At 39.7% G+C, this 12,942-nt stretch overlaps 1 protein-coding gene across 1 annotated transcript in view; it reads right to left on the bottom strand.

Annotated features, from left to right (window-relative positions):
* Positions 1-12,900, bottom strand: part of DEK (DEK proto-oncogene) — a 29,405-nt gene extending 16,505 nt beyond the window's left edge. The window contains exons 1-6 of the mRNA XM_029945346.1: positions 12,527-12,900; positions 8,975-9,076; positions 8,356-8,465; positions 7,297-7,391; positions 5,469-5,589; positions 1,108-1,296 (exon numbers count right to left, since the gene is read on the bottom strand). Coding sequence (XP_029801206.1) covers positions 1,108-1,296; positions 5,469-5,589; positions 7,297-7,391; positions 8,356-8,465; positions 8,975-9,076; positions 12,527-12,683 — 774 coding nt within the window. The 5' untranslated portion in view covers positions 12,684-12,900. The remainder of the gene's footprint in view (positions 1-1,107; positions 1,297-5,468; positions 5,590-7,296; positions 7,392-8,355; positions 8,466-8,974; positions 9,077-12,526) is intronic.
* Between the last annotated feature and the right edge of the window lie 42 nt (positions 12,901-12,942).

Below are 12,942 nucleotides of genomic sequence, written 5' to 3'. Positions count from 1 at the left end.
TTCCTTCACACCAAAAATGTATTATAAAACACCTGCCAGATCTGTAATATTCTTTAAGTTATAAAGCATTTCATACTTAGCTTTATAGGAGTCTTTACAAAATCTGACATTAAAATAATCATGGATTTTAAGTACCTGAAAACTACAATAGAGTTCATCACATGTTTATTCCTTCTAATCCAGTAGTTATCAGCTAGAGGTGACCCCCCATCGTGCCCCTCTCTCCCATTCGTAGGGACCTTTGGCAATGTCTGTAGACAATTTTGGTTTTCACAACTGGAAGTTGGGGATGGGGTGCTACTGTCCTCTAGTGGGCAAACATTCGATAATACACAAGACAGCCCTCTACAACAAAGAACCATCCTGGCCCAAAAAGTCAAGCCAACTAATCAAGTCCTTAAAGAAGACAAGGGAGTTGACCCAATTTACAGAAGCAAATTCTGACCACTGAAGGCGACACGAAAACAAAGTTAAAAAAGAGTCTCTATCAAAACATTATTAGCAGTAATAAGAAGTCACTTCCTAGACTAAAGCCACATATCAAAGAAAGGGTTTAAAAGCTAACTCTCCACATGGTTCAGAGCTCTCCTTTTCCTCAAGGTTCACTTAGGAAATTCAATATTCTCAAAATTTTACTGATATTCCCAAGTAAAAGAAAACGGCAGGCATTCCTAAGTGGTTCTAAACTTGCCCACCCACCAAATAAACCTCAAATGCGGTTATTCTTATTAAATTATCCCTAATGAGTTGAGAAAAACTGGTGGTCCTTACACCCCTTGCTTTCTACATAAGACAGAATAAAAGGGCTCAGTGCATGCACTCTTCCACTTCCCAACAAACTGCTCTGACCTTCAAGGCCCAGCCCAAACACAGCCCACACCAACCTCACTCTTCCAATTCCCAAGTTCTCACATGGCCATAAACCAAAAAGTTCCATAAGGGAAAGAAAGGATTTGTACTGAACTATCCCTGAGTCTTTGGAATTAAAAACAATATGGTAGTTAGTTTCTAGAATCTGTTTTGTGACTATACCTATCATAAGATAGCAATATTTAACTCTCCCATGGAAAGAAATGAGAAAAACCCCACAAATACCCAACATTTTACCTCCTCTTCACTTTCTTTATCTTCCTCATCAGAGGACTCTTCCTTGTTTTTCTTTTCATCTTCATCGCTGCTGGATTCATCTGACAGAATTTCAGGACATTTGGTTCGCTTAGCTTTCCTTGCCATTCCAGAACTGTTCCGTTCCTTTTTGTTGCCTTTGCTAGAAGTTTTTTTAGATTTTGGCAATGGCTGTGTACAATAAAGATAACAATGATGGGCTAGTATATTTCCAAGTGAATAATTTTTGATAACTACTTCTCAACCCAATTATTCTTCTTGATCCTATCTCAAGGAGTACTGCCAAACTTAGGAGCTTTACAGAGAACAATTCATCTTTAATGAATCATGTAAATCCTTCCGTCTGAACTACCAACAGCCCTTCATTTGTGTTCTCCCACCTAGATAAGACTCTTCACTAATGCTGAAAATATACTCTATATTCGGACTTGGGGTTAGAAGCCCAAGTACACACTGGATTAAGCTCAGAATTATTTACATGTTGTCATGAGCAATATTTTCAGTGAGACATAATTCAGTTCACTCCTGTAAGTATTATGTCAATGCCAGAGGAGATTCTTGCTTTAAGGGATCCTCCAACCAAAGGACTGGAACCACCCGTAAAGGATATAATACCTCACTTTACACATCCTGAATTTATGAACTACATAGTTTATACTCATATTACCTCTGGGCTCCTGTTTCACTAATGTCAGGAGTATATTCTCATTGACTCTAAATATGCAATTAGTGCTGGGTATGTTAATTATGAAACTAATTAAGAACCGCAAAACACGTGTACCACTATTACTTTGATATTCAATTAAACCACGCATATTTAAAAAGTAGAGACCATGTGAAGAAACAATTTGATCGTATTAACCTGCAAATTTAATTCTAAATGTTTTCTTAGGGGAGTATTTGCTAACTTCTGAAATTGAAAACCATAAAATCTTGCATAAAATATCTGAAAAGATATACACTGAGGAATTAAGACTATTTTCGAAATTATAGGTATCTTTTTATTTTTGCCTGTTATTTTTTGCAATAAGCAGAAATCATACAGAATCCCAGAACACAGCCTGACATGCAGCTGTATCAATCTGAGTGGTAATTGTGGGCACGTTCTTTTATGAGGCTGGCAGAATCACAGCTTCTTTCTCTCCCAGAAACTTCCGGTTTTAGGGGTCACTGTTGCTCACACAAAAATTAAGAATGAGGTGGCTGTTTTCGTGTACGTTCTGTTCTCAGGCCATGCACAATCCAGAAGATAGCCTCTAGCCGCCCAAATAACCTATTCTTCGTAAAGGCAGAGTGGGCTACAGCCAGGTCTGTTCAGAAATTTTAAGCTCAAAAAATTTAAGTTACTAGACCAATGATATTTCTCAGAGGGGTTCTCTGTGTAAGTTTCTATTAAAAAAACTTTCTTGAATGTATACAGATATCCTTGTTATGCGACCTGTTACAATTACCAACTAGTACCAAGAACCAAATCCATTTGGCTAAATTCTTTGATCTCACTGTCCATACTCTCCCTATTCAATTAATGAAATCCAGGACTCAACTCCATTAGAAAAGTGTGGTATCCCTTACTATCTCAGTGCAGGAACCAGACACGGGCAGTAAGAATATAATCTATATAAGCCATTAGTAATGAAAAGACTGGATGGGTGCAGGATAATCTACACAGGAAAGTGAAAGAATGTCTTATCATTCAAGTAACCAATCAAGAAAATGCAACTTCCAACGATTAAGCAGCAGCAATATATAAATGTTTCAGAGCTTCCCTATTATTGATCCTAAAAATAGATAAACCTTAACCAGAACCCAGTGTCAATAGCACCATCCCTTTTGGAAACAAAATCTGAAAAATAATCAAACTAGAAGTATGGGAAAAAAAGATAGTGAAACAATGTTAATTTAATAATCTTATCACTATGGGGAGAAAAATTAGTCGCAAGTTCGTAGTGTTTTTCGTAAATGACAAAAATGTAGTGTAGTACAGAAAATAACTCGAGATAGATATCAATATTTAAGAGCAATCACAAAAGAAGCAGATACAAAAGTAGGTATAAGCATTAGATTTCATAAGAAACATGGATAGAAATATGGTTCATGGATCATAGCGTTTCCTGAGACATTTTAGAAACCCACAGGGTCAAAATTATTTTCATAATACTACTAAGACATTTATTTTCTCTCTTCACTGTGTTGAGTTTTGTACTGACTACAAAAGCAAATGTGACTGTAAAACTGCTGGAACTTTAGTACTAATCAAGGCAAAGGCAGCAAACTGACTGTGTTAAGAGTCATTATATTCCTAAGAAGCACACACCAGAAGTGAAAAGAAAAGGCGTTTCCTTTAAGAACGCCTTTGATGAAGCAATAAATACTAATGATGTTAACTCTCAACCTCCGAGTACATGTCATTATGACCTCTGTGTAACAAAGGAGACACATCTGCCACATACTGAACCTCACTGGGTTTCTCAAGAAAAAGCACTTGCACAACTGAGCTGGGAGCTGAGCCAGCTCCCTTCATGAAACACCATTTGTAAAAGAACTGTCAAAGTAGGCCTCTTCAGACTTAGGTACTGAAAAGACATGTTCGCAAAGTGAAAGTGAGCCTGTCACTTCAAGGAAAATAACTGATGGTCTTTATTGCCAATAATGAACTTCAAAACTTGACATGGAAAATTCACGTCTATCACCATGAGCCTAACAGCCTCTTAAAACCTAAAGGTTTTTCTGATGAGATGGTGATTTTATTAATTAATGACTTTTTGACAGTGTCTAATGGAAACATGCCAACATTTGGAAGATCTGCACGATTTAAAAAACCAGTAATTTCCTAACGGAGAATGTTGGTTTCAGAGACCACATTCCAGCCAGCCGTTAACAACTACCACTGTGGGGTTCTAGTGGCCCATCAGAGACCATCGGTAATTATCTCAAAGCTTTTAAAGATATTCTTTCCTCTAACTACATAATAGGTGAGGCTGGATCTTCTTTACATGCTTCAAAACAATGTGCGACAGATTAAAATGCAAAAGCAAATGACAATACAGCAGTGTTTTAAGCCAGAGACGAACAGACTTGCAAAAATAGAAAACGTCATTCTTCTAGTTTTGCTGAAAGTGTATTTTTCATATATCACTTTTGTTAACATGTAGTAGGCTTACTGTTATTTAAATTTTTTTCAATTTTACTTTGTAATACAGTAAATATCAAAGTAACTCACATAAAAGCTTCTGGAGTCCTCACTAATTTTTAAGAGGGTAACTGGGTCTTAAAACCAACACATTTAAAAATCATGGAGTAAAAGAATATAAACCTAACCTAAACAACTTCTTAATGGCGTCTGGGAAAATGGTATTCAATTTGTCACATGAAATTCTTTAGAGGTCCTAGTAAAAGTTTAAAAAATAGGGAAGCTCTCATCTTTAAGCAAATCCAAAACACTCACACACGAAAACAAACCCCCACCATAGCCCTTGAACTTACAGCTGTACACCTGACAAAAATATCTTTCTCCAGCTAATGGTAAGTCATACCAAGAGCAAATAAAACCAAAGTTCCAGAGCTATTTTCTGGTTCCTAATCTTTATGCCCTCTCCCCTCCCCGATGGTGTTCTCCTGAACTCCTAGATCCTCTAGAATTTTTCTCAATGTCTTTGCTATCAAAATGAGGAAGATTATGAAAATATTTACTGACAGGCTTATATGGAAAATGCAAGGTGAGGCAAGTAATTCTTTAACAGACATTGGAAGTCAGTAACAAGTCATATGTTAAACAATTAGGGCAAACCTAATCTGAATTTTAGGAAGAGTGGGGGAAAGTATGAGACCATTTTACTTCCATATCCAGTTCTGACTCTGGAAACCCAATCCAAGAAACTTGCAAGAGCTTTTTAAAAATGTTATATTCTCATAGCCTTATTCCAATGTCTAGAAAATACCCAATTCTACTATCCATACATCTGATCTTTCTAGACCTGGTTGAAGGTTGCATCCCTTCCCGACCAGCCTAACACCTTACCCTCGACTCAACCTGTTTCTGTTCTTCCAGTGCCTTCTAGATATAAAACCCTGGATACTCCGTTTGTTTTTCTGCCCATTTGACATTAACTTAGCTAATCATTATTTCTCTTAATATTCTATCTTTTGTATCTGATAAGACAAATCTATATGCCTGTGTTATTTTTATCATGAAACTTGCAGGTACGTCAACAGAGGCATGTTCTTTGAATGCAGAAAACACTACTGAATGTTGACAAGCAATACTAACTAAATTGTTCCATAGAGATAAAGGAAGCAGAGGCTATAATTGATTCATTACTAAAACAGTAAAAATTGGTCCTCACTTTGCCAGAAGGCTTTGGATGCATTAAGAAATTCAAGATCCTCTTCACCAGTTCACTATTTACACCTGATCTCTCCAAATCAAGAACCTCGCAGATGCTCTTTAACATGGCATTTCTAAATCTAAAACAGAAAATGAAACAAACCAAATTTGTTATGTAGCAAAGTTTATAAACATTCTCCAAAACATAAAGGCAATAGCTAACCAAATTGGCTCAGGTACAAACATTAAAAAAAAGCATCCGGGGGCACCTGGGTGGCTAAGTCAGTTAAGTGTCTGACTTCCACTCAGGTCATGATCTCACGGTTCATGGATGCAAGCCCCACCGTCAGGCTCTGTACTAAGCTCAGAACCCGGAGCCTGCTTCAGATTCTGTCTCCCCCTCTCTGCCTCTCACCTGCTCCTGTTCTCTCTCTCTCCAAGATTTAAAAAAAAAAAAAAAGGCATCCAATGGCACCTGGGTGGCTCAGTGGGTTAAGCATCTGACTCTTGATTTCAGCTCAGGTCATGATTTCAGTTTTGAGATCTGCGCTGACAGCACAGAGCCTGCTTGGGACTCTCATTCTTTCTGCCCCTCCCCGACTCTCTCTTTCTCAAAATAAATAAATTTTTTGAAAAGTCCTTTTCTTGGGGGGGAGTGGGGAGGGGGGGAAGACAGGTGGTGGTGATGGTGGAGGGCACTTGAGGGGAAGAGCACTGGGTGTTGTATGGAAAACAATTTGACAATAAAATATTATGGAAAAAAAAAAAGAAAAGTCCTTTTCTTTACAAAAAAAAAAGCATATCCAATGTTTCTGAGTATAAAAAGTACTTCCCCCCCCCCCAAAAATAATAAAGTACTTTCCTAAGATTCTTGACTAATGTACAAACTACAACCAGATAGGATTATTAATAAATTGAAAACACCATTTACCAGTTAAGCTCTACAATTTTTTTTTTTAAGTTCATTTGTTGAAAGAGAGGAGAGGAGAGAGCACGTGTTTGAAAGCAGGGAAGGGGAGAAAGGGAGAGGAGAGAACCTCAAGCAGGCTCCGAGATATCAGTGCAAAGGCCAACTCAGGGCTGGAGATGGGCTGAACCCTTGAACCAGGGAATCATGACCTGGGCTAAAGTCAACAGTTGGACACAACTGACTGAGCCACCCAGTGACCATACCAATGAAGTCTTAAAGGTAGTAAAAGAATAAACTAAGCCAGTCCACTAGAATATAATGTTAAGAAGTTACTATAAAATTCATGGACTCAATTTTTCTGGTTGGTGATAAGACCCCTGAGCTATGGAGCCAAACATGGTTGGTGATTCAATGCTACACTTCTCTCTCAGCACTCCTACTGTGATAAGGAATAATCATCTCTATTACTTACAACTTTAAACTATAAAGGATTTAACAAACAAAAGCTCCTAAGAATATATCATCTTGTTTGTATTACGGGGAAGAACACGGTTTCATCAAATTCATTGTTTTCAAAGCAGTTTAAATGGTACCTGGAAGTTGGGAGAACAGAATAGCTGGCAGGGGATGGGGGGGGAGGGGGCAGATTTCTCACCATATTCCCCTAAACTTGCATTTTGAACTGTCTGAATGACTTACTTGTGTATGCTGTTCTTCTAAAGAATAGAAACATTTTTTAATTTGAGTTTTCAATAATCTTAACAGTAACTACTTACTGGGAAGTAATGAACATCCCAAGTTAATACATATGAAGAAAAGTCAGATCTTGGTATTAAAAGCAAAGTCTACTAAAAATGTTTGGATGGCCATATTTAAATGTTTAAAAATTAACTTAAAACACATTGATCAAAACACAATACTTATAAAAATAACTTACTTTTTCAACATTTCCTCCTTCTTTTTATATTGGACACTTCCTTTTTCAAACGGAAAGCCACTGAACTGACCCACATTCTTCTTTAATGAGGACACCTGAAAATGTTTCCTTTATTATTAATGCTATTTATTACCCAGTAATGTACATAAGAAAAAATTCAAAGTCAACATCTGTATTTTCATATCAGTCTTCTAGTTACATTACTGATTTATTCAACATTTCTTACTCACAACTGAAAATAATATTTGTCACTCAAATATTAACACTATAAAAGGCTTACAAATTTAATTCTTTAAAAATAACAATTTGAATTGAATGAATTTCCATCTGGGAATTTTTCCTAGCAATTACAGAACTAAACTGGTATATGACAGTATTAGGGGATGTGGAAAGTTGCTTCTTAGAAAAAGATTCTTTCCTCAAGTAATACAAATTGCTAGTAATACTTATTTCCCGTATCAAAGAGTCATGGATTTTATTCTTTGAAAAGAACAGAAGACCTCCAAAATCCAAAAGTTAATAATACGGGTCAGCAGTAATAAGACTTGTGTAAATTAGATTGTAGTGAGGATCAAATGAGATAACACACAAGATTCTAACATCAAACTTCACTTTGTCTATACAAAACCTAAAGCAAAGTTTCCTCAATTATAGGAAATACTGATTTGTTCTAACGAATCCCCAAAGAATTACCACCTAATTCATCATATGTTTGTTCAAAATGAGATACAATTAAACTGTATCATTTTTTTTCTGAATAGCTAGAAACATCTGAAAAATAAATTTCTTCTAATAGATTTAAAGACTGCTAAAATCACAACTTACAATTTTCGTTTAAAACTAAATAAAAACTACAGTACAAAGCCTGGATAGTACAATCCTAACTGCTAATACCCAACTATGTATTCTGTGATAAATCATTTAATAGTGTGTGTTTCAGTCTGTTCATTTGTATGGTACAGAAACTGAACTAGTTGATTGCAGAAATCCTTTCCAGAACTAAAATTATGTGTTTCTAACACATAAATGTTATTAAAGACAAAAAAAAAAGGTCTTAACTGTGCCTGGTCTGTTGTAAAGTAGTTTATGTAGATTTCTAAGTTCATCCGTTTTCTTTTTACTCAGGAAGAAATGTATCCTTTCAATTTCACAAAGTTTCTGTCCCTTTCCTAAAAACAAAAACAAAAACAAAAACAAAAACACACACACCACAATAATTAAAGTTAAGTACTGTTATGTATTAGCAGATTTACAAAATTATTTTAATGATGGTTGTTTTTACAGCATAATTAATATATAGCTTTGCTAAAAAGGGCACACTACATGAAATTTTACCAATAATATATAACTACTTAGTAAACATCAAAAACTGAGCACTGATGGGGCGCCTGGGTGGCTCAGTCAGTTGAGCGCCCGGCTTTGGCTCAGGTAACGATCTCACGGTCCGTGGGTTCGATGGAGCCCTGCATCAGGCTCTGTGCTGACAGCTAGCTCAGAGCCTGAAGCCTGCTTCAGATTGTATATCTCCCCCTCTCCTGACCCTCCCCTGCTCCCACTGTCTCTCTCTCTCTCAAAAATAAATAAAAAACATTAAAAATATTAAAAAAAACCTGAGCACTGCTGACCATCATTTTGATATTTAAACATTTTCACTCTAAAGTGAACAGAATAAACTTACCTTGTGCAATTGTAAATGGCTCTCTCTGTAAGGAAGAGACTTGCATGGTCAATCTCTCCACTTTTTTCTTTTCCCTCTTGCCTTCCACGATCAGACTCTTTTCTAGAAATTAATTTAATACTTCTTAAATAACTAGAAGCTTAAAGAACATATTAATTCTACTAGATAAACATATAGCGAAAAAAACTGCAGAAATCTCTAGTAGTTTACTCTTCTCCTGAGAATGATTTTGAGAAGCAAATGAGAGACGAAAAGGAAGTTAACAACATCACTTAGGTCTTTTTTTAGAGTGACATTTTATTTGCCTGGCAACATCACAAGGGATCTAGTTTAAAAAAAAAATCAGAAAGCAAAAAACTTTAATTCAACTACAATTATTGCTAATGAAAGTCTAGTCACTGTAAACTATCACCAAAGCTCTCCTCACTAAGCCGACTCTTTGATGAGACCTAAATCTGTTGACTGCAATTTAGTTTATGGTACATCATCTAACAGCTAGCTTAGACTGAGATTATAAGAACTTCAAAAACACACAAAGAAAAACAATAATTCAGTAAGCTGATGAAAGAAAAACAAGGACCCCAGCTACGGCAGAGCCGCCTAATGTTGCTATAAACAGGGTAAAATTCTCCAAGTTCACATTTACTCCAACTGACTGGAAGGACATTAATCTTGTAGTTCAGTAAATGTTTACAGCCATGGTCATAAATCATTCTAAAAAAAGTTACACTGTATGGTGTGGACTGCTTAAATAAACAAAGGCTAGAAGAGTGCTTGGCTGCCTGATTAAAGCGTCTGACTCTTGATTTTGGGTTGGGTCTTAATCTCATGGGTCCTGAAGACTGAACCCCAAGTACGGCTCATCAGCCCTACAATTCTCGATTCTCTCTCACCCTTTCTCCTTGCCCCTCCCCCGTGTGCATGCATTCTCTCCCAAAAAAAACATTTAAAAAATGGCTTAAAAACTTAAACCATTAAACTCAAATTTCTAAAATGATTTACACCCACTGAGACAAATTCATATAAAAAAGAGGACACTCTATCACTGAACGTCCTTTCGTTCATTCAGCTGAACACCTGCTTTGTGCAAAGCCTCACCAGACACTAAGGGGGGGGGATGGAGAGATAATTAAGATACTTAATTATCCCTCCCAGAAGACATCATGTCCACTGATGGTGTTTGGTCACAAATATACGCCATGGAGAATTTGATAAACACCTTAGGAAAGATACAAATAAAAGTTCTCCGAGTTGAAGAGAGTAATTATTTTTGGATTAAGGAAAAAGAATCAAAACACTGGAAGTGGCTTTGAAAGATCTAGAGACACAAGGGTTTGCGCAGAAAAAATTAGTAAGGATCGAGGGACCCCAGCAGGTGTCTTCTGGCAATGGCGAGCAGAGGGAAGGAAACGCACTCTAAAGCAGTCCCCGTTATCCTGGCTTAACCCCTGCCGGCCTTAAACGTTGGCTTTCCTCTGATTACCGCCTATAAGCTAAGGACTCCCCGGATCTCCACCCCAGAGCTTTCTCCTAAGCTTCCAATCAACTGGGAGAGCCACCAAGCAGACAGCCCCACTTCAGGTCCTACAGGCACCTAACCCGTGCACTCAACACAGGAGTCCTAATCCTCTCCACACTCGCTCACCTTTGTGAACTTTCAGAAAAAGGTAATATGGTCAGCTCGGCTGCCCAAGACAGAAACCTGAGAGTCATCTTTCATTCGAGCCCCTCCCCCACCCAGGTCAGGGCCACCACCTTCCTTTGGCTCTGACTCCACGGTCCGAGATGCCCCAGCAGAATTAAATGTTCATGGCTAACTGGGATAAACACCCTCACAACCTGAGTTGCTCCACAAACACTTCAAAGGAAGGAAACACCAATAATCAATTAGAACCACCACAATTGCATTCCAGAATTGCATGGGGGTAATTCTGGAAGAAAAACAAAAAAGAGCACATTCTGAATGATCTTCTGCTCCCTAAGCATTACTGTATCAGACACCTGTCTTATGTTTACCTGATTTCTACAACTTTTTTCCTGACACAAAGGAATCCATCATCCTCTTGGGATAGAAACTTGGTCTTTAAAAACAGACTAAACAACAAAAAAAATCGGAGGAAAAAACACAGAAAATTTTGGACTAGTAGTTGAGATACTACAGCCAATTTCTAGTTACTGTACTGTGAATGATTTAAAAATAATGTATATATGTTTCTAACAGCTTCTGTTAGAAAATGTGGAAATGCTCTGATCTCTGGGTACCTACCACTTCAAAAAAAAAAAAAAAAAAAAGGCAATGCCATGTGATCTCAACCCAGATTGTGGGTATAAAATGCGGACCGGAGGGGCGCCTGGGTGGCTCAGTCGGTTAAGCCTCCGACTTCAGCTCAGGTCAGATCTCACATTTGTGGGTTCGAGCCCCGCATCGGGCTCTGTGCTGACAGCTAGCTCAGAGCCTGGAGCCTGCTTCTGGTTCTGTGTCTCCTTCTCTCTCTGCCCCTTCCCCTCAATGCTCTGTCTCTCTCTGTGTCAAGAATAAATAAAACATTAAAAAAAAAAAAAAAAGACAAAAGCTTTAGGTCCTATCTTAAAAAAAAAAAAATGCGGACCGGAGACTGGTTTAGGCGTAAAAGAAATGGACAGTGAACCCCGGTTTTGGAAAGAACACTTCAAACGTCTTTGCAAGTTTGGCTGGAGCCACATCCTAAACAAACCTGGACGGGGCTATTATCCCCAAAGAACGCTAAGAACCGTGATGTAGATTTTTAGGCGGCTGGCCGACCTGTTTGTAGGCTGGCACACCCGGAAATGGCACTGCCCCGTGCCCGCTGGGGAAAGTGATGCTCTCCCGCTCCTGCACCGGGCAAGGCCCGCGGGCCCCCAGTCAAATCGACGTTAACAGAGCTCTCCTGCAACTCCAAAACCGAGACCAGTTTCGGAGCGCTTTCAGAGTTCACCGCTTTCGTATTTAGCTACTTTCTCAAGTAGCAACAGCTCTCGCTGGGGTTTCCCCGTGCAAGTGACCTCCCCCGAGCCTCTGCAAAGGGCCCGGGCTGACGTTCAGCAGATGCGTTAAAAGTTGCCAAAATACGACCAGAACTAGCGTTCGCACCTTCTTCCGGTCTTCACGTGCGGTTTCACGGAAGACCTCGCAAGGGCTCCAAAAGCCAAAACACCTGTACTTAAATTAGCAGAGGAAAACGAAAAGCAGCTAGCCGCGCGACTTCAACAGCTGCCAAAACGAGTCTGAAAAACAGACCTGAAACTTAGAAAGGTCCTGTCAAATGTCGAAAACGTGATGGACGCAGACGGCTGGCCGCAAATCAACCGCAACTCCGAAATACGTAAATAACAAGGCGAACAGCGGTTTTCCACCAGCTGGAATTCACCAATTCCCTGCTTTTGCTCACCGCCAGGAAGGGAGACATCTCGCCGACTTTCTCGCCAGCGATCCCTCCGAATCAGTGTCTCCAGGGGCAAAAATAAAAGGGGGGAAGAGCAAAAACACGGTTTCCCGTGAAACCCATCACCGGGGACGCGACTTTCTCCCACCTTTTTCTTCCTCCTCCTCCTCCTCCTCTTCCTCCTCCTCGTCGTCCTCGTCCTCCTCTTCACTTTCCTCTCTCGGGCCAGGCATTTCGGGTTCCTTCTCGGACGCGGGCTGGGCGGGGGTGCCCTCCCCCTCTGCAGCTGGGCCCGAGGAGGACATGCTCTCGACCTGCGGGCGGGCAAGAAGCCACGCTCGGTCCCCTCGGCCCCGGCGGCAGGGACGAGGCGGCCGCCGCGATCCGGCCGACCCTTCACGGCCCCAGGACGCCGGGGGCCGCGGGAAACCCGACCTCAAAGTTGCCTCCTCCCGCGGCCGGGACAGCAGCGCTCACTCCCCGGGGGCGGCTTCCCTCCGGCTGAGGGCATTCCCGAGGCGGGAAACCGCGGGCGCCGAGCCGCCCTCCCTCCGCCGGGCCCGC

Source organism: Suricata suricatta, chromosome 7 (assembly GCF_006229205.1).
Source record: "Suricata suricatta isolate VVHF042 chromosome 7, meerkat_22Aug2017_6uvM2_HiC, whole genome shotgun sequence".
Classification (NCBI taxonomy): Eukaryota; Metazoa; Chordata; class Mammalia; order Carnivora; family Herpestidae; genus Suricata; species Suricata suricatta.
This window is presented reverse-complemented; position numbering and strand designations above follow the sequence as displayed.